At 32.9% G+C, this 22,820-nt stretch overlaps 1 protein-coding gene across 3 annotated transcripts; it reads left to right on the top strand.

Annotated features, from left to right (window-relative positions):
• Positions 1-5,569: 5,569 nt before the first annotated feature.
• LOC139523682 (beta-1,3-galactosyl-O-glycosyl-glycoprotein beta-1,6-N-acetylglucosaminyltransferase-like) lies at positions 5,570-22,765 on the top strand. Of its 3 annotated transcripts, none has more exons than XM_071317888.1 (5): positions 5,570-5,663; positions 15,841-15,908; positions 17,112-18,210; positions 21,391-21,617; positions 22,446-22,765. In XM_071317888.1, exons 3-5 carry the CDS (start codon positions 17,198-17,200, stop codon positions 22,754-22,756), a joined length of 1,551 nt encoding a protein of 516 aa, XP_071173989.1. In that variant the 5' UTR covers positions 5,570-5,663; positions 15,841-15,908; positions 17,112-17,197; the 3' UTR covers positions 22,757-22,765. The 3 variants fall into 3 exon arrangements, with proteins under 3 accessions (XP_071173989.1, XP_071173988.1, XP_071173987.1); XM_071317887.1 differs by lacking the exon at positions 5,570-5,663 and adding an exon at positions 11,433-11,515; XM_071317886.1 differs by lacking the exon at positions 5,570-5,663 and adding an exon at positions 11,528-11,619.
• Positions 22,766-22,820: the final 55 nt, after the last annotated feature.

Genomic DNA, 22,820 nt, shown 5'->3' with positions numbered 1-22,820 from the left:
CGTCGTATTTGGCTGTTTTCTTCTCATTGGTCGGGTTAGCTTTGTTGTCTCTTTGACAAAATTCCCATTTCCATTCTCAATCTTATTTCAATAGAAAATGTGCTACTCGGAATAACATAAAAAAATGTGGTGCACACTGTTAAATAACCCGCTACGCGCGTTATTTGGTGTGCACCAAATTTTTTATGTTATTTCTTCATAGAAAGAAAAAATATAACAGTCATTCCTTTGTGACAGACGCAACTACTTATTCATATAGCTGACTAAATTTCCTTCAAGGCTCTTTCACAACATAAGCAAATTACAATGTACATATACTATCTGGATTTTCCTAATATCATACACAGTGAAACATTTCCAATGATAATTCAGGCAATTTATTTTATCTGTTTACATTTTTTTTTTTGTACATGCATCGCATAGCGTTAAGCTGGGGTCACACATTCACAATTTTTATTGCCGTCCTTGACAGGACCATTCCCGATTAAAATTTGTCAAAGTCTGATCAAGATACTGTGTAATCGTGGATGGAAATTCAAACTTTAATTCAAATTTGTAAAAAAAAAATTTAATCACAACAACAATCAGATATTGTTCAGGAAGCGTCGATATTCAACCGTTTCCAAGCAAATTTGTCCCGATAATCCCGTTCTCAATCCGTTTTGTATCTTTCACGTGGTAGTATTCGACCGAGTCTGCCACGACTGCGTCCCGATTCTACCGAATGTGTTCCGACGATGACGGAAGTTATCCGTTAGAAAATTGTCGGTATATTCAAAACAATCAGGTACTGTCGGAACTTAATCCCATCATGGTCCGCTAAATTGCATTGCAAACGGCTTTGTCTGGTCTCAGACTCTGACGTAGGTATCATTGACGAATTTCGTATTAATAACTGTTCCGGGACGGTTTCGGTAAAGACGATTCGCAATCGACAAGATCTGGCTGCAATATGGACTCAATCGGCAGAAAAACAGTATTGAAAAATTTCTCCAGATCATTCCTGTTCCACAAAACACCGTCCAGAAAACATAGAACACTGTTAGATTTTGATCCGATACAGCAGAATCTGTCACGACATAGTCACAGTTGTAATCCGACTAGACAAAATCGGCAGAGTTTCCCCGAATGTTAAGCTTTATGCCCGCGTCACACTGTCCCGATTTTTACGCCGATGGCAACACGATAATGGAAATTTTCAAAATCGGGACTGATCGTATCCAGATCGGGCTATTCGTAGTGCCATCTTTAACTATCGTAGAACCATCGGCCACTTTTTCTAGCCTTCGGGGACAACTTCGGGAAGGGTTCTAAATTTTTTAACATGTTAAAAAATCCCCGAAGGTGCGTCCGATGTTGAGGGTTCGTATTGAGTTCGTATCACCATCCTCACCATCGTAATGTCACCGGGAATGCATCTTTGCACATCGTATTGCATTCGTGTTTCCATCGTTTCCATCGTGCAGTTTTGACATTACGATGTCTACACGAATGAATCACGAACATACCCAAAGGTCTTACGATGGCAACACGACTTCGTGAAGACCTCGTAATCCCGCCGTGTTGCCATCGAATAAAAGTACGAAGGCGACAAGATGGAACTACGACGGCAATAAATCCAGCTAAATGTAAGTTAATTTTCGCGCTAAAATTCATTTGAAGTGCCATGCGCGATATGCACTGGTAAGTCTAATACGACAGTTAAGAAAGACGTTCACAAAACATGGAGATCATATCATATGATTCTTTGAGAACAAGAAAGGCGACAGCGTTGTTTCTATTAATTCAAATGGAACAAGAAGAGCAGCTATTACAGGCTCAGGATTTACTTTTACAAGTAAAATATTATTTTTTGTCAATTTTTCATATCAAGTAACATAATGAAAATCATAAACGCGCCTCGTACACCAACACTGCAGGTACACGTATATAGGGAAACCAACTTTTTCTTCATTATTCTGATTTTTTATGTATTGTCTGAGTTGTTGTCGCACGAATGTTTACTCCATAACCATTTTGTTTTTTTATATGTCATATTTTGCCGCATTTGTTGCTTTCCCCACATCCTTCCTTTTGTCTATATTATTATGATATTCTCCTGGAAAGAGCTCTTTTTCAATAAAAGGGATCAACGAACCCATTACCTTACCTTTAAGATAGATCAGTAAACATGGGCATAACAAGTGAAACTGCGAGCTACTGCTCACTGATGATACCCCCGCCGCAAGTGGATAATATTAATAGTGTAAAAATATGCAAGTGTTCGGTCAACAGGAAGTTGTCGAGTGATGAATCTGAAAACGCATCACACGGTATAGCTGACTTATATAAATCCTGAAACCAAATTTCAGAAATCCTTGTATTGTAGTTCCTGAGAAAAATGTGACGGAAATTTTCAACTTGGCTATCATGTGTAAAATCATACAAGTGTTCGGTAAACAGGAAGTTGTCAAGTGATCGATCTGAAAACGCATCACACGGTATAGCTGACTTAGATAAACCCTGAAACCAAATTTCAGAAATCATTGTATTGTAGTTCCTGAGAAAAATGCGACGAAAAATGGTCATGAGACGGACGGACTGACTGACGGACTGACGGACTGACGGAAGGACAGACAGAGGTAAAACAGTATACCCCCCCTTTTTTTTTTTAAAGCGGGGGTATAATTATGGGTGATTATTCAGACTAGTGCACACATTTTACAGTTCAAACAAGGCAATGCCGAGCGTGGCATCCCCTCGTATGTAACATATTGGGGACAAATATGGACACTATATTTGTATATGACACATGCAGAAATGGTAAATTAAATATGCATATTTGATACATAAACTATTTTTTTAGAAATCAACCAAAACATTCAGTAACTGGAAATACCTTTAATATTGTCTTTAGAACCAGCAGGTAAAAATATGAGCAACCAATTTTCTGTGTATTATGCTATTTAAAGGAGAAAAAACAAGTCCATCTGCATGACCTTGACCTTTGGCCTTGAACGTAAAAAATGTCAGATCATTACAAGGAGGAACAATATACCAAATGTAGTTAAAATCTTTTGAAGCATATTGATTTTAGATTGTCCACAATGGTGATATTGCCTTGTATTACAACTGCCACTGTGACCTTGACCTTTGAACTTTAAAGTCAATAGCGCTTAAGATATTCTTAACGAGTAACACCATACCAAGTTTTGAGCATTTTGGTTCTAGAGTGTCCATAACAATTTTATCTACACGCAACTTACATGTAGTAGGCGAGGGGAAAATAAACTAAGTTTGATAAGAATTAGACAAAATGATCGATTTCCCGCCATGCATGGCAGACTTGTACAGAAACGATATGTTATCTAAATTCTGTTCGTATCTTTTAGACATCGTATGGCCATCGCGCCATTATCGTAATCCATCGTGTAGCCTTCGTGATCCATCGTGTAGGCTTCGGCTGAGATATGGAGCTTAAATACCCGTCTTCGGTTAACCTTCGTATGTCCATCTTTTGCTATCGTATATAATTTCGGCACCATCGTATAGACTTCGTTATTCATCGTACTTGCTTCGGTCACTTTTTGGTATTTTAACGAGATCGGGACCAACTTCGTACGAACTTACAATTTTCGCATTCGGGTGTCCATCGTATATAAAAATCGGGACAGTGTGACGCGGGCATTACGGGACGCACCTACCTGTCGGGGTGCTTCGCCGAACTATCAGGACCATTAGTTTAAACAATTATATTTTATTCAAAAAGTGCATGAAATATATTTATACAATATAAATACAGGGGTTCGGAAACAAGAAAAACTTATATAAATCCGTCTCCCTTTAAAAAAAAAAATGACAAAATTAGGAACATTGTAAATATTAGAAACTCGTATAATCTAATTTTCAATATGTAAATGTTTCGAAAATAAGATAACATTAAATCAAAATTTCAACATCTAAATCGACATCGACATACAGATAATTGTTACGGACCAAACCTCCCTGTTTCTAAAATAAATCTTTGTACAACTTTAAAAATATTTTCGTTTTCCTAATCACTGTTGATTTCACTACCTGATAACAATGTTTGTACATTATATATTGGTAGTGTAGAAATGGTTTGTGTCCTGTTGAGTCTATAATTATGACATTCTAGCAGATAGTGTTTGTTGCTCTCAACTTGCCCACATTTACAGAGGCTGGAAAGAACAATATTTTTCTAGAAAAGGTGTTCATATAAGCCACTGCAGTTCAACCAGAGTCTGACGTGAAGTATTTGGCATTTTCTGCAATCAGTATTAAAATATGTAGGGACTGTCTTAGTATCTCTTATTATATTTATCAGGACCATTCTCGACCCGTAGGAATCTGTTACTAATTGAGGATAGTAATCCGATTTTTTCCTCTTTTCGTGTCTTATCGCTGTCTGATCTCAAACGGGAGCAATTATCGGCAATGTGTGAACGCAGCATTATGCACATGCCTTGTTTATTTGAGTTTACAGTATCGGCATTTTTTGGAATGTGTAACATCATTGATCTTTGATCTCTGGTGAATATTTAAAGTAAACAGTAAAAATAAGAAATGTTTAAAACCTTTTACAATAAAGAAAACATTAGCCACTTAATGGTATATTTAAGTCCAATTGTCAGACATTGTAGTCTTGGTCGGTAACAGTCATTTTTAAGGGGGGGTTCCAACCATGTGTCCCCATTCAAATGCATTATAAACTTTTTAAAAAAGTGAAGATTACAACCCCGGGAAGCACTGACTTTAACTTCCAATGATGTATGTTTGTATATATTTTCAAAATTCTTATGTATCCTGTATAAGGGCCTTATTGACAGGTTATTTCATTGTTGTCATATGAGCTATAAGGTAAAAGAACATATACTTGGTACCAAACCGTATAATGTCAGAGGGTGGTGAAAGAGGGTTATAAACACGAGACAAGCAAAAAACGTTACACGAAAAATAAAAATCGGGAAAAACAAAACACGAAATATAAGATCGTAAATATTAAGGAAACATTTACTAGAAGTTATTAGTCAGCTGTTCTTTAAGATCATGCAGTCATTATAAATGGACATGAAGTCCCTGTGGTCACTTTTAGGGTTCGCTAGTTGCATCTAATTTGGAGACAAAACATTATTCATAGTAATTTGATGGACTTTATTGCGTACCATACATATACCATATAATTGCAAAGTTAATGTACATCAAGTTTTAATATATTTCACTAGTTTCACTTTGAATAAGTCCCAGGGTTTTTTTTTTCTTTTCATTCAATGCCGTACAAGCATGCACGAGAAATTAAGAGCACCCATACGAAACACGAAAAATAAATAGGTGGAAACACGTAGCACGCACATCGAGCCAAACACGAGAAAACGAGAAATAAAAACTCGAACACTATAACACGTGAAATAAAATGACAGGAAACGTTGCACAAAAAGAACCCTTTACCAACCCTCATGTCAGGTACATCACCATCTGCGACATTAGGTAAAAAAAAATGTATTTTATTTTTTTTCTTATAAAAAATGTTAAATGATTTTTATATCTTGTTTTATCTAATAAACGGACTGTTACTGATGTACGTGTATTCAACTGAAGACGCTTATATGAATTACCAATCCTAAGTCCTTACTCCTAGACCGAAACGTAAAACGATTTGTCAGGTAAGTTCATTTTTATCTAAATGTTGAAAGCGCATTCCGTTAACGTTAAAGTCCTATTTACAAAAAAATAAATAATTAATGTTTCTGTAGATTGCTTATTATACATGTAGTATATAAGTCTAATGAAAAATGAAATGTTATGTCTTAAATTTTAATATTGATGGGGATAATTCCCAAATGATATGAAGAGGAAATATATTATACCTAAGTTGATTATATATAATATAAAAGTAAAAAATGTTATGTTTTGCGCCTGTCCCAAGTCAGGAGCCTCTGGCCTTTGTTAGTCTTGTATAATTTTTAATTTTAGTTTCTTGTGTATAATTCGGAGTTTAGTATGACGTCCATTATCACTGAACTAGTATACATATTTTTAGGGGCCAGCTGAAGGACACCTACGAGTGCGGGAATTCTCACTACATTGAAGAACAATGTGTGGCCTTCGGCTGTTGTCTGCTCTATGGTCGGGTTGTCGCTTTGACACATTCCCAATTTCCTTTCTCAATTTTATATCATTGCCAATGAAAATCTCTCCGCCAGAGACCATATAACAAAGAAAGTTAGCAATTAAAGGTCGTCAAAACATTGAGCAAAACGGAAAAAAGAAGCGTGTGACATATGCATATGTCCGTTGTCCTTGACCCCATTTTCATGGTTGTTCAGCGATTGCTTAAAAGATTTATCTTTTCCACTTATAAATTGGGAAACTAATCATTATAAATTTGATATATGGGTTCCTTGTAAGGTCTAAATGTCCTGTCCAACAGGAAACACACGACCTTAGACAAATTCTATTAGTTAATTCAAAATTAATAAAATAAGCCCACACAAGAGAAACAATTGACTTTAATTTGGTGAGTCCATTTTAGCGACAGACTTATGAATCGTTGATTCTAGAAAAAAAAGACTTCACGGTATATAAATAGACTGACGTCACGACAATGGTTTAAGTTACACGATTACGGGTCCGTGTCTCGTATGCTGTTAGTAGTGTGCAAGTCAACTATATTTCTTGTATTAATTGTGTACGGAGTGATTGTAAGGTGCACATGTTCATGATATAAGTCTGTTAGTGGTGTATGTAATGATCGATTGTAAGGTGTAAATGTAAATGCAGCATATATTTCATAAGACCTTGATCTAATTTTCATGGTTCGTTGGTCAATTATAAATGTTCTGTGTTTGGCACTTTAAGCATTAGTTCAACTTTATTTTGTGTTTGGAATGACTGAAAAGTGTACAATACATGTCTATCGTGTAGAAACGTGTCACACCAGTCTTTAGTTACTTTATTCTCCTTGTTTATTGGTCAATGTTACGTTTCGGAAGTAATGTCGTTTTTGAAAATACTATTAGCAACACTCAAACTTTACTTGTTGGTGTATGTAACGATTGTGTTTGGCAGGGTTTGTCTGACCTTGACCTCGTTTAAATGTAAGTTTTCCTGGTTCAGTCTTTATATAATAAGGTTAATTATACTAGTACTTAAAATATGGAATGATGGAAGATGTATATGTTTTCGGTACATATTTTCTTACCTTGACCTCATTTTCATGGTTCACTGACAATCATGTTATGATTGTGATGTGAACATTTCTGTCTTGTATGCTTTGTCTGATGAAAGATATACATGTCTGTCCGACACAGATCTTCTGACCTTGATCTCATTTTTATGGTGCGTTTGTCATTGTTTCTTGCATACTTTATACAAGCAATCGGTCAACTATATTTGGTGTCCCATGAATTTAAAATTAATAGGCTGTGAATCCTTACGGAATTTAAACACCATATATTTTTTTTTGGGGATTAAAGTTTACCCGCCATTATTTTGACCAATTAATTAAAAGTTTCTAAATCCACATGTTTTTCCTTTCTATATCTATAATAGTTCCAATCGAAGAATGCATAAGTTAAGTACCATCGGCAAAAAGTCTTACTTAACATTAAATTACATCTGCTATGTCATTTATAAACCTAAGAAATAATAAGGGCCAAAGTACTAAGCCTTGGGCCCACTTGCTTTCAATATTCCAAAAGTTGATTCTGATTTTTTAAAGCACTTTCTGTTTCATATTACGTTAATAATTTTCAATCCAACCAAATGTTTTGCCTTTTTATGTCATAAGTTTTGATTTTTGCCAATAGACCGTTATGCCAAAGTCAGTCTAATATGCCTTCAAAGTATCAACAACAAAAGAATCATACAAATAATTTCTTTAACTTCGATAGCTAAACAATTTATGTTATAAGATCTCAATCATATTTTTAAATTTTGAATGACCAGGAACGAAACCTGACTGGAAATTGTACAATTATAGCATGTGTTCAAAAATGAAAAAAAAATAATGTATATTCTGTTCAAGAAATTAAATACAAATTGTAAGACGAAGTAAAATATCTAAAATTAATTTCAAATCATTGTGATTAAGATACAGATCCGGTGTCAAGAATTTTAAACGAAGCGTTGACACGGAGATGGATAAAGCCACTTACATTAAGACATTCGGTCGTAGTACTAATGTACTATTGTATCGTATGAGATATAGAAAAATCAGTCCGTTCGGTACAATTTTAACTTATTTTATAAGCAGTTTTATGTGTTCAGCCCTGTATTTTAATTCGGTTGTTTTTATATCGAACTTTTTAAAAATTTACAGAAAGCGAAACATCTATTAACGGGTCTAAGTGTCTCCTTTCTTTGGATGTTTATATATATATATTATATATAGTTTTACACGCGCTGGCGCCATGCAAGGTAAGCTTAAAATATGACACCATTATCAAGTATAAAATTTAAAAAAAATTTAAAAAAATTTAAAACATCAGCAATCAAATATTTACAAATTACGCACAAATAAAAAAAAGAATTGCATGATGATCTAGTGTTTAACCAAACTACAAAATAAAACTCATTTATATAGTATGATATGAATAAATAATTAAGGTGTTGCCAATAGTCTACTCGTGTTTAAGTGTGGTAGTATGGATAAGAATATTTTTCAGACTAGATAACTCATAAACAAGGTACAACAACTGAGCGGGCAAACTTATTATTCTTCATCGTATGGCAGACGCGGATCCAGAGGGGGGGTTCCGGGGGTTGGAACCCCCCTTTTTTTGGACGATCAATGCATTTGAATGGGGACATGTAATTAGAACCCCCCCCCCCTTTTGTCCTGGGTTAGGAACCCCCCTTTTTAAAATGGCTGGATCCGCTCCTGTTTGGTATACAAATAGAAATTGTAAAATTTAGTGAAAACGGGGGTAGAGGTGAGGTCCCATCATCTATTAATTAATTATAACCTTAGTAGTAAAATTAACAATATTTTTCAAAGTATATAACTTCATTCAAAACAAGGTATTACAACTAAGGCAAGCTTCGTAGTCATCAGCGTATGGTTTAAAAATAGAAAAATGAATAGTCAGTGCAACCAGGGGAGAGAATACGCTGAGAAAAGTTACAGGGGTCCCACCATTCTATAATTATCACCTTTCATGTCTGCCAAACTTTCAGACAAATAACATTTATCAAATTAGTGCGGTCACTGACCGATACTATCAATTATTTCGACTGTTTTTTATTTGCTAATATCATATTATATTTTCATTTTATTCATTCTAATTGATATTCAATAATCGAACAAGACTGACATTCCAGATCCTTTTTTATTTGACGTTTGTTATAATTTTGTAATGTTATTAACTTTTGCTTACCATTTTTTCAATACTTGAAATAATAATATTACAAATGTATCTTCATGTGTAATATATAATAATTTAATTATATATATATATATATATATATATGTTGAATGATTGAATGAAGGTAAAATAAAAAAAAGTTGATACACAAAATCAACGAGCTATATTTGAAACTTAATCTGATTACATTTGAGAAGATATAAGAAAGAATATTCACACAAGATTAGTTTTTGTCATTAAATCAGAATTTTTTCTTGACATTGCATTGTGTAATTGATAACAAAATACGAATAATTTATCTGAAAAGAATGTATTGAATAAGGAATAAGGAATAATGTATAAAATGTTATCTGTTAGACAACTTATTACTCTTTTGTCTTTATCGGCATGCTACATAATGTCTGAATAAAGGTTGAAACGAGAAAAAAAAACAAAAGTTGTATCTTCACAGAAAGAATTTACTTAAGAGGTCAAACAGTAAAGTTGACCTTATACAGTATAAAACATTATATAACTATTCTGTATGAATACTTGTGTGATGCAAGATGTATGAGAAATATTTTTGAGCAACACTTTTTAAAGAACAACATTGTTGTACTAGAAACCGAAGGATTCATAACATTCATTTTCTAATGTTCGTGTTGATTATTTATGTCATTATACTTAAAACATTCTTGTGATATTTTTGAGTAATATGTAATATATCTGTTGTATTTAAAAAAAAATGCATCTGGCTGAACGTAGTTTAAATGTTTTGACTTGATGAATGTTGCATTGAATAAATTTTCTTTTTTCGTTATTATTATATTTTTATTTGTTTTACTGCTTTCAGTATTATCTGAAGTGTCTTGGACTATACCCATTATACTGTTTCGAGAACCACTCCCCTCAAACCTAAATGGTTTTCAGGAAATACTCGATATGTTTCTAGTTCCTTGATCACTTAAACATTTTATTTATCTCACCGTAAGTTGACATTTGAACGGCTGTACTTAGATTTTTTTATTCTGTTTTACAATACTTACGAATATGTTCCGAACCATATCAATATTTGGACCATATGCGTGCGGTCATGACCATATGCGTATACTCATATGGTCTGACCGTGCGCGTATGATTGGACCATATTAGTATTATACTCGTTTTATTATCAACGGGCTGGACCATATGAGGTATTTGGACCATAAAGATTTTTCTTTTTAAATATCTAATCTGGAAACAGTATATCTAGTTAAAACAAAAATCTTGATTTGAAATAAATGTATAATACCATGTAATATATAAAGTCTTCAAAAACTGAATAACTGATTTAGAATATTAGCCTCCAGCAAGCAAGCCACGTTACTCATGTTTTTTTGTTGGAATCCAAAATAAAATTGAAACAAAATTAATAGGTGTTTCCTTTGCAATGTTTCCTTTTCAAAGTATATTTAGTATGTATTGTTTCTATCAATAGCGATACCTCATGTTTAAATATTAGTAGAACGTTGTAGTATAATGTCATTTTGTGATTTTCAGACATATCTCGAAATGGTTCTGTTATGTGTTTATGCTCAGTGTTAACTTAAGTGGTCGATAGAATTGGTCGCTAGAATTGGTCGCTAGCTTGAGTCTGGTTTATTAAATGGTTGATTGGTTATTCATCAATTCATTTCATTCATTCATTCATTCATGTCATTGTCTGTTTCATCATACTCATTATGACGATTGACTGAGACTGACGACATATTTCTAATATACGTCACTGCACAATTTCATATACACGTCACTACACACGACAATTAATAAGCTGCCATATTTTCACATCATAACAGACCGACAGAAATATTTGTTGGCGATTGTACGATATGAATGCTTAAAAAATGATAAAATCATGCACAGAAGACAAAGTTTATAATATATACATGCATTAATTAGTTCAAGAATTTGATAAAAATTATTTTCCACCAGTCACTCGTTTTATATGACTTTAAGCTTATATTAAAATAGATTAAAAACGAAAACGATATTGCACAAATAATATTGACTTAAATAGAATTGGTGGTTGGGTCAATTTATCATAAAATTATATAAGGGTCAAGACAAGATGACACAAAAGCGAGATGAAGATATAATATTTCCTCGGTAATGGAGGCATGTTTGTTTTTAAGGTGGGTGTACACTTAGTTATGGTAGATTTTTACGATATGAAATTATCATTTATAAACAATTTTGGAAATAATCTGTATACGCATTTTGGAGAGAGGACTTTGAGGTAAATAAATTAACAATTTAAGTTATTAATTGTCTGATTTTTTTTTTGATTTTTTTTTTTTTTTATTTATTTACTTATTTACTTGCCAGTAGAGATACAAAAGTATATCATGTATAGTATAGTAGTTCGTATATATAACTATTCAATTGAAAATTAAATCGCATGGGTTAATGTCCAACATTAATGGTTCATTTTCTTTACCTATGAATGGGCTTCAAAATCTTCTGATATGGACATAATTATCTCATTCAGTCTTCATGCTCTTCGGTATAACAATCTTCACGAAATGTGATTTGTTAAAACTTAGAGCTTGCATATTTAGAAACTTAATGCAAATCCTATTGAAAGGGTTTCCTTTTAAGAATGTCAATGGATTATCTGATATTTTACGTTTCTATTTTGACACTGACCCATTCTATATAATCATGTCGCTTTAAAGATTAGTCGAGATGTAATTTCGTGTTTCAACACCAATTTCTATTTTTTTCTAGTTATGCAGACAATACAAGGTTATAACCACATTCTTCTTCGAGAATGGTTGTTTTTCCACAGATAATGACTCACAGAGTTTGCATTGAATTGCGTTTTTCGTAAAAAATAATATTTACATGATTTTCAAAAAATCGGAACATGCCATTCTTTCAGTTCGAGCTACGGAAGTTTTCAAAATATAAAACGATTAGGTGCTCATTAGAGAGATAAATATCAAAAATTAAAACATTAAAAAATCGTCCTTTAGAAATCTATAAGAAAGCCGGATTTCCCATTAGTAATGTACATGTGTGTATATTTATAAAATATTGACAAAAATAATTATCAAAATTAATTTCACTGACCTCTATATGAAAGTGTATGACATAATTTAAATGTCCAAATGTTTGTAGTTTCTGTGTAATTAGAATTACAAAAAGGTTTTGTGAATTTATCGATAGTTTCGATTCTTGTACATGTATTTAAACGGTGTTAAATATGTCTCAGGCCGAGTGACCATTCATACAGAAAATAAAATCTGTCTAGAGGGTAAGGAATTAATGTTTATTCTACATATATAATTCATTCCACACAACATAAGGTTTTTTAATATTTCAAATTGTATTATTGAGCAGATACATATAACTTTTCACTACTGTACAGACGTATATTGATTTTACGAGTTCTCCAACATAAATGATCATAAAAACATCTGAATAAGATGATGCACGTCACAGTTGGTATGTGTACAAAAACCTTTAAATAAAAATTTAGTTTTGCAAAAAATATATTATTGGTACAAGTACTACATGTACATGTATCATGTGTCGTCTGAAAAACAGTCTGATTACATAAAATAAACATATGAACTTTATTTGTTCAAAAATTGAATTCTTTGGGTTCTTTGATATGCTGAATCTAACCACGTATATAGATTTTGGATAATTAATTAAACATTGATTTCCATAACCGTTGGCTTTACAAACTTTTGATAATAGCAAAGTCGTAATATTTATTCTTCATCTTTTAGTATAATTATAATACACACATTACATGTAAGAATGAAAAATCTACCTTGAAGAAATAGTAGGGATAAATCGCCGTTTCAATATCTAGTGCATTCTGGGTAAAATATTCAAAAAGTGTACACCAAAACCTTCTTACTACTAAATCAATCATAGTCGTGACGTTATTATTGTTTTGGGGGTACGAACAATGAAATTATCTTAAATGATCGTTCTTTAAATTAAAAGGACGATTTGAGCAGTATGCTTTGAATCGACACGTTTTAATGATACAAACCAGAGTTGCTATAAGATTTATATTAAGGAGATTGTGCAGATTTTAAAAGGTGCATATTTGTTTAAGGGCCAGCTGAAGCTTAGGACGGCTCCGGGTGCGGGAATTTCTAGCCACATTAAAGACCTGTTGGTCACCTTCTGCTGTTGTTTTTTTTCTATGGTCGGGTTGCTGTCTCTTTGACACATTCCCCATTTCAATTTTCAATTTAATCATACAAATTATCATTTTATGATATGCATTAAAATATAAAAAAGCAAATAAAATGCTAGATGCTTTCAATAACTTGTGAAATATAAAACAATTTTGGGAATCCTCAATCAATATCTCATTTATGGTGAAATATTCCAGCAAACAATATATTTTAGGATGCTTATTGCCTGAAGGCATTTTTTTAGATAGTTACAATCATAGTTGGATTGTTTGGGATAGGACAATGATGCATTTGATTTTCTAATGAGACACAATCATTTTAGATAGACAATAACTGTTTAGTGTCTTTAAATATAAGCTGTATTTGTACGAGGCTAGGAAACAAGGTGTATGCGAGCTTTTAGCGAGCTACTACACCTGTTTCGAGCCGAGTGCAAATACAGCTGATATTTAAAGACACTAAACAGTTATTGTCTTTATCCTGCAATTAATTCTGTATATTGTTTGTGTTTTGAAAGACACAAAAACTAACATATTTAGCATTTATTTTCGATTTGTAATCCCTTGAGGCCCGCGTAGCAATATCAAAATCACACATTACGCTGAAGACGGGTTCGCAAAAAAAAGAATCTCGAATGGTCAACAATAATACAATCGCTTAAGGTGAATAATTATCTATTTTAACATAACAACTAATTTCAGCAGTAAAAACAAATAACAAAACATTGTCAAATTTGAAACAGAAGTGTACGAGTTGTCCTACGCTTCAGACTTGACATTCACTAAACATGCATGCTGAAATTGACATGGTTGATTTTGTAACACAATCATACACATTCAAGTTTTGAAATCGACAATTGTCATCGTCATTGGAATGCAACAGGAATACACATTCTGAGGTCACACAGGTTCAAACAATACTCAGTCCGGCAGTGGGCGGAGTTTTAAAGCGATATCTGTATAGTATACAGATACAGCATAGCGATATCTGTAGGGCTTTATCTGTATAGTAGGACACCCAATTGCAGGATAAATAGAAACAATCATCACCAGAGACATATAATACCTGTCATCACCAAAAGAAACTTTAGATATTTAATTTAAAAAAGTGATTATCGAGCAGTACGGAATCCACTTAAGTTTGTTCTTTCCTCCGGTTTCTGTTTTTTAACCATATTTGGAATCCTCTGGTACTAGTTATTTAGTGTCATTAAAACGCTTACTTTTTTACATTAATTTATTAACTATAGCTTTGAAAATATTATCGAATCCATGTAAATTTTTCATAACTTTTGAGAAAAAAGTGACAATATGAAGGTTAACTGTATGAAAACTGTACAGAGAATCATTTCCTGTCAAATTTTTAATAACTTATATCAGGAAAACAAGCACCAGGACCATTATTATTTTTCTATTTTTTTTAGTTCCTTTATTCATATGCTGTCAATTTTTAAACGTCTTAACACCGTACAAAAATGTTGTTGTTTTTTATATAGAGTAACGAACATCCTTTAAATTGGATCGACTTCATGTGATCCGGAAAATACAGCAGTATCTACATCACACCAATCATGTACCTTGGTTGAAACACATTGATAAAGATGCAGCCATAAATGTATTGAGCGATTATGCATTTCCAAAGTTATTCCAAACCCCTTATATTTGACCGAATGGAAGGATTTGAAATGATAACCCCAAGGGTGACTGGGGTATAGAAATATGGTCATTTGGTCTTCTCCCGACCGGCAGTAAAACGCTTGCCGAAGTGGGGCGTCCGTTTGGCTGTGCGGGATGTATCAAGTTCGCAGTCACGTCCGGTCAGAAGGGGGACGTTAAATCCGATGCCTCGTGTAAAGAGAGTGCCACGCTCTTTGCACGTGAAGAACCCGTGCAACAACTCTTTGAGGGGTCCATAGGTCGCCTGTTGCAAGGCAAAATTGCTGACCCTATCCAATATACCCTCATTTTCCAGTGGCAGTCCAAATTTCCCTGACCATTATCCAAGATGGCCTCTATTGTATCAACCTACCTATTGTATTTATTGTGAACTTGTTCTCGTCCTGAATATGCATGAAATATTTGCCACTGGACGTTAAGCAACCAACAATCAATCAATCAATGAAATGATAACAGTGGTTTCCAGGACGAAAGATTAACACTACTTTTATTTTTGTATCCTGCAGGGACAACGCAGACATTAAAATATTCAATATTATACAAGCAAAAAGTACTGAAAACTGAATTATTCAAAACTAATCCAGGGGTGAACTCAGAGATACACAATTTATATATTTTCAGGTACATTAGAAATATGTTAAACAGATGTTGAGATGGAGATTACCGAACAATTCCTAACTTGACAAAAAGTAAGTTACTTCAGTTTTTCAGCAAGTAACAGGGACATTCGACTACAATTTTAATTACATGTACAGTAGGTATGCCTGGTATTTCCACAGGTTGGTGTATTCATTTGTCACTTCATCCACCCCCCCCCCCCAAAAAAAAAATGGCCATCAAAAGTGCATGCTGAAAAGGAAGTTAAACACCAATATAACAATAAATCATATCAACTAATTCACTTTAAATAGTTGCTTCTTCTTTTTCAAGTCGTGCTAATATACTGTTGTGTTGTCAGTGATACTTTCAATTAGCGCTTGGTGAATGCAATTGTCTTTTAGATTATTTTTTAATTGTAATTTTCAATGCAAAGCAGATCATAAAATCATAAAAAAAGAAATTGTGGCTTGATTGCCAATGAGAAAACTCTCCACAAGAGACCAAAATGACACAGTAATTAACAACTATAGGTAACCGTACGGCCTTCAACAATGAGCAAAGCTCACACCCAATGACATGTCCTTTATTATAAGTTCCAGAAAAAAGATTGTGTTCTGAAGCTGTTCTAATCAATATATGCCAAATTATATGAGATATAAAGGAATGACTGTAATAATAGAAAACAAAATTAACACTTGATAGAAACAAAAAAAAACAACAAGAGCTGAGCTTGTATTCTTTGCTTCCTTCGACTAACTATGATTGTCAATTTTCCTACCGGTTTTGTATTAAAGTTTAATCACGTAAACATCATATTGGTAGTGGTTTTTTTTGCCATACACCGGTTATTATTTGTACGATTTTTTGGCTCACGGGTGAACTACAATGTAGGCTGTGTTTGTCGACACGCTGTTCTATTCATGCAACTTTCGATTTCCTATTTTGAACTAATTTCGTCACCTTTTTTGCTAATAACCAAAATGAGAGATTAGTAATTATATTTTCGTTTAATATCAATATTTGTAAACATTGTTAATATGTTCAGACGTATTACAAATCTAGCAATGGCCCAAACACAGTTTTCAAATATTACAAAAATTGTTATATAGACTAGATGTCACTTGGTTATGTGTATCGTTTGGTTGCTGTCTTTGCGTCTCTTTTATCTAGACTGAAAAGCAATTATATGTTCTTTTGAAGACATTACTGAAAATGCAAATACTCCTTGAAATAACTACTTGACATGTAAATTTTGTAATAGTGATACTATAATATTGTTTTCTCTATTGTAGAATTAAGAGAGACAGTCATCCTGTTTCCATAGTAACGTTGCATAGTTTGCACCGCATTAAAAAATCTGAGGCTACCCTTTTCAGTGATGAGAATACCCAAAAGTGCAAAGTTCAAAAATAACATTATTTATATTTTATCATTTTTGCTTATATGCATATACTTCTATAATTATAATACTCGAATGTCATACATTCCAATGAAACAAATAACGGAACGTGCTAATTTTTCCACCTTCATATCTTCAAAATACTCTGAAAGTAATGGAACGCTACACCTAGAAGGCTACTTTGAGGGTGGTGCGTTCGGGAAAATATCTGTTATTGACATTACAAACTTATCGTTTTTATCTCTGTGGAATAAGAAATCTACAGTTTCCTACCAAGAAAGAAGCGAACCAATAACAGTTTCAAAGAAAATAACAGGCTGTCCAGGATTTTACCCGTACCATAAGGTGAAAATAAATGAAGTAAATGAGATTGAAAAGAAAAATCTACCGGACTGGAGGTTATTTCAACAGGAAAGGACAGTCGAAAATGTCAACTGCAGGAGTCTGTTCGATAACAACACGTTAGAACAGAACAAGACTTTAAACAATCTGTTGAAACACCCATATGTAGAGATACCGCCTTCGTCATACATAAACATAAGCAAAGACTGCGAAAAATACAAACAAGACAGAGGCTATATAACATCTTCCCTGACTGAAGAAGAAGAAAATTTCCCAATAGCTTATAGCATTCTTGTCTTCAAAAGCATACAACAAGTTGAAATGTTATTAAGATCAATTTATCGTCCGCAAAATGTATATTGTATACATTGTGATACAAAAGCTGACCCCAATTTCAAACTTGCACTTCAGGGTATAACTAGTTGTTTCGAAAATGTGTTCATATCTTCAAGATCGTTCAATGTAGTCTGGGGGACTGTTGGAGTTTTATTACCTGAAATTGCATGCATGAAAGATCTCTGGAAACACAAGAAGTGGAAATATTTTATTAATTTGACTGGCCAGGAATTTCCATTGAGAACAAATTTAGAGTTAGTGAAAATATTAAAGAGTTATAATGGAGCCAATGACATGGAAAGTACAGTGAAAAGGTCAGTGAAAATAGTTGGAATGTTAATATAACAAACATTCATGATACGTCTGAGTATGACTCTAAATGTTAATCAACGTTCATGCATGATATATGCTTTCAGTCAATCTACATGTACGTTTAGGGACGACATCAAAAAATTCAATGTAGGATAAAAAAACACTTAATTTACATAGTTTTTTCGCTGACCCCCTACCCCCTTCTTAACTTAATTTGGGAAAAATTGATTTACCTATATGGATATATGTAAAATCTATTTTAGATTAACAAAACTTGCAGCAATGTTGACTACCCACCCCCACCCCCAAACTATTCGATTTAAGTTTGTTTTTTTATCCTACATCGATCTTTTGATGTCGTCCCTTACATGTGTGCTAATATAAACTTTATTTAATATGTGATATGAAAATAAAATTACTTTTTGTGGTGTGGTTGCATATGAAACAACTAGGAACCAAACTAACAACTTTATGTCACCATAAGGTCTTCAGCAACGAGCAAAGACCATTTCACATACTTAACTATCAAATAACCCGAAATGACTAATGAAAAACAATCCAAACGAGAAAACTATAACATATAAAGAAAAAATATGTCGTATGATTGCCAATGATACAAATCTTCACAAACGGCCTTATTTATGTACAAAAAATGAACGAAAAACAAATATGTAACATATAAACAAACGACAACCACTGAGTTACAGGCTCCAAATTTGGGACAGGCACATACATAGAGAAGTTGGCGGGATTAAACATGTTAGCGGGATCTCAACCCTCCCCTAACCTGGAACAGTGGTGTAACAATACAACATAAGAACGAACTATAAAAATCTGTTGAAAAAGGCTTAACTCATCGGTTAAAATATAAAAATACAACAAATTCAGTCTACTTGTCTGCACTTAATGTCTCTTATTGATACTTTAATACATGTTTTAATAAAATAACCAATATTTTCTTAACCATGTTACTCTTGTTTTTGATGATGTCTAGTAATTTTTTTGATAGTCCCTGCCTTTATCCCATTTTATAGCGAATAGAACATACTTCGTAACCATGCGTTACCCTCACTTTTTTCCTAATTGATCTTTTTTATAGAAATTAAAGTTAAACAAAACAAAATACCGACCTCCGAGGAAAATCCAAAACGGAAAGTTCCTAATCAAATATGACAAAATCAAAAGCTCAAACACTTAAAAACGAATTGATAACAACTGTCGTATTCCTGACGTGCATGGTACAGGCATTTTCTTTATATGTAGACAATGGTCTATTGAGCCTTGTTTTACAGCTAACTTAACCTGTATGACAGTCGCATAAAATTCCATAAACAAACAGACATAATAGGTAAAAATGTCAAAATAGGGGTACAACAGTCCATATTGTGTTATAATATCAATCACCATAAAACTAAACAATTTGATTTTCAGTACTCTACGTAACGTAAGAATTTCTATCATAATAGGGCACCGATTATATCCGTTCGTTGATAAGAATATTTGATTTTGAATAAAATGAAATCTTTTCCTTGAGTAATCATGGTAATTACTATGTCGAAAACTGATTTTATCAATACATTTTGTACAAGTTAATAATGTTGACAGATATATATCTTCTAACCTTTAACTTTTGTCACGAATATTCATCTGCAAATTGATATTTGTGGTTTGATTAGAGTCCTTCTGTATTCTTTAATTTTCTAGATCATTTTTTTCTATTCTTTATACTTTTTGTTCATTGTTCTTCATTCTTTAAAATTAGGCTCTTTATTATTCTCTATTTTTAATTTCTTTCACTTGTTTTGTTTTCTATTCTTTATATTTTTTGCACATTAATTATTCTCTATTCTGTAAACCCCTATCCACACCTTCATAATAAAGTAATTATAGTCAACTTGAAAATTTTGGAGCAATAACCTTTGAAAATATTTATAGTCATTGGAATAACCATCTGTGGATTTCAGAAATATCTGTTTTTATTTTTCTATTTCCATATATCTGTTGCAAGCCTACAAGTCATTATTAAACGAGATTTTTATTAGTCAAACATTATAAAAATAAAAATTAAAGTAATAAAGCTTCACCTATAAATTCAATTACCGAAGCTTCTAAAAAGTTAGCCCGTCTAATACTAATAATGTCCTTCTTTGTCAAATATTCATTTGAATAAAATGAAGTATGTGGTAAAAGTCTACTAGACAGCAATCCGACGACATGGAAAGATAGACATCTAGAGATATTTATAAATTTACGCTGTTTTTTTAAATGAATATTACGTGTCTGTAAATCATACACGTACATGCATTGTACATGTATCTTTACCAATCGCCCGAGTTTAAAAATCTGTGAATGAATGTGACAGTAGTGAGAAATTATCACAAGTTTGACAGGCACAGAACTATCATGTATAATACCAGATTTCCTAAATAGTAAAAAACATAGATTTAAAATGATAACAACAAAAGACGAGTCACTGTGGCTCAACTTTGGTACATACATTCTTACATTTTTTGTTAATATGGTCTGTAATCGTTCTTTTTTATTTACATATATTATAAACTCTAAAGTGATAAGAAAAACGTATGATTACAATCAAAACAGTAATAAATCCCGACATTCTATTCCGGTTGACAATAAACTCTACCATTTACACTCTAATATCGGCAGTTGTCTTTCGAGTACTTCTGTTAATCATTTAAATAACATAAAATTTAATCATTACACAAAATATTGAGAGGATTCGAAACCATTAGCATTCTCAACATACATGTATGTTTTGTAAAGCTGGACATGAAATATACGTGTATAATAATTTTTCTATTGTAAAAACATTAACAAATTATACATTTTTAAAACAATTGAACAAACAAGCACCACAATACACTCAGGCAAATGGAAATAGTTTAACCCAAAGAAAAAAAAACTTTGATGGCGACCAAAAAAGCCAGTGCTTTAAAGATACATTTCCATATTGACTGGCCAATTAAAGTCTCCCGTGGAATATATAAAGTATGGCAGTCAATTTATGTCTCAAACATTTTAGATATTTCAGCTAAAAATATTTTTTTTTATATGTAACCAATTATCTAAACTCGTGTGAATTATGATTGAAAAATATGGTTATGCGTTAATTTGTTTTTCAATGAATGTGTTGTTTAATCGAAACAGTATTTATGTTTCAGAGCTAACAAAGCTAGATGGAAAGATGCACCTCCACCACCCCATGGTATCACTCCTGTAAAAGGGTCCGTGCATGTGGCTGTTAGCAGAGGATTTGTAGAATACATCCTCTTTGACAAAATAGCCAAGTCTTATTTCAATTGGACTCGAAGTGTTGAAATTCCTGACGAAGTCTTTTTCTCTACACTTAACCACAATCCACAGTTGAAAATTCCAGGCTCATACAAAGGTAAATTAAAATAGATTTACGGGCTCGCATAAGAACATTTCCTGCTATCCAAAATAGTAATGATCAGCAGCCCGTTTAACAACCTCACAGCGATAATAAAATATATTAGGACCGTACCTGCTATTCAGAAATAGTAATGTTTTAAAGTTTTTAACAACCTCACAGCGACAATAAAATAATAACCTCCGCATAACACAATAATAAAAACCGAACCGATTTATTATTATTGTTTAATTAATTGCTTAACGTCACATCGCAAATAATTCATACATGGTATGGACGAGAACTTATATACAATTAAGATAGGATAGACATAGAACATACAATTGTTCAGTTAGAACATGTCTAGGATAAGTCAGGTTGCAAGTAATAGCTAAGCAATGTTCACATATTTTCATTCTTTTTGAGACCACATATAAATTGAGAATGGAAATGGAGAATGTGTCAAGGAGACAACAACCCAACCAAAGAGCAGACAACGACCGAAGGCCACCAGTGTCAATGCAGCGAGAAACCACCGCAACCGGAGGCGTGCTTTAGCTGGCACCTAAACAAAAATGTGTACTAGTTCACAGCCTAAATCGAATAAATAAACAAGTTTAGCAAAGTGAATATTTTTCCCATAAGGAACGGAAGCATATTTAGTTCCCTTAGGAATGGCGATTGTCTGTTGGAGAAACCGACAATTCATTTGGTTCTACTGATTCAAATAGATGTACATTTCAAAGAAGAAAAATGTTTAAAAAACGGAATACATTACTGTCGTGTCATCATTATATATTAAGACGATAATACTGGTAAACATTTACATGTATTTATATCTTCCAGGTGTTCCGGAAACAGATTGTGACACAAAACCCTTTCTAACTCGATTTAAAAACTGGGGTAATCACATCTATAACTGGCCGTGCCATGGTTCGCGTGTGAGATTGGTTTGTGTATTTGGAATAGGAGATTTACCATTGCTAGCTTCAAGACCAGAAATGTTTGCCAACAAGTTCTATCTCCATTACCAACCACATGCCCTACAATGTATGGACCAGCTAATTTACAATCGAACAAGGGACGAATATTTCAATGTTTTAAAATTTGACGTTTCTAAATATCAGTCGTTAGAATTTATTAAACATACTGTATGAAATTTGAAATATTAGTATACATACGGACTTCAAATACGCAGCACTATATATCTCTTTTTATTTT

The sequence above is a fragment of the Mytilus edulis genome, chromosome 5 (assembly GCF_963676685.1).
Source record: "Mytilus edulis chromosome 5, xbMytEdul2.2, whole genome shotgun sequence".
NCBI classification, from domain to species: Eukaryota; Metazoa; Mollusca; class Bivalvia; order Mytilida; family Mytilidae; genus Mytilus; species Mytilus edulis.
Note: the sequence above shows the minus strand (reverse complement) of the source record. Positions and strands in the feature narration are given on the sequence as shown.

Bases quoted from the DNA above. Each gene is read 5' to 3' on its own strand.
- LOC139523682 (XM_071317888.1), top strand. From the start codon at position 17,198: ATGAGAATACCCAAAAGTGCAAAGTTCAAAAATAACATTATTTATATT. The intron at 18,211-21,390 runs GTCAGTGAAAAT...TTTATGTTTCAG, and splicing joins ATGGAAAGTACAGTGAAAAG to AGCTAACAAAGCTAGATGGA. The intron at 21,618-22,445 runs GTAAATTAAAAT...TATATCTTCCAG, and splicing joins AATTCCAGGCTCATACAAAG to GTGTTCCGGAAACAGATTGT.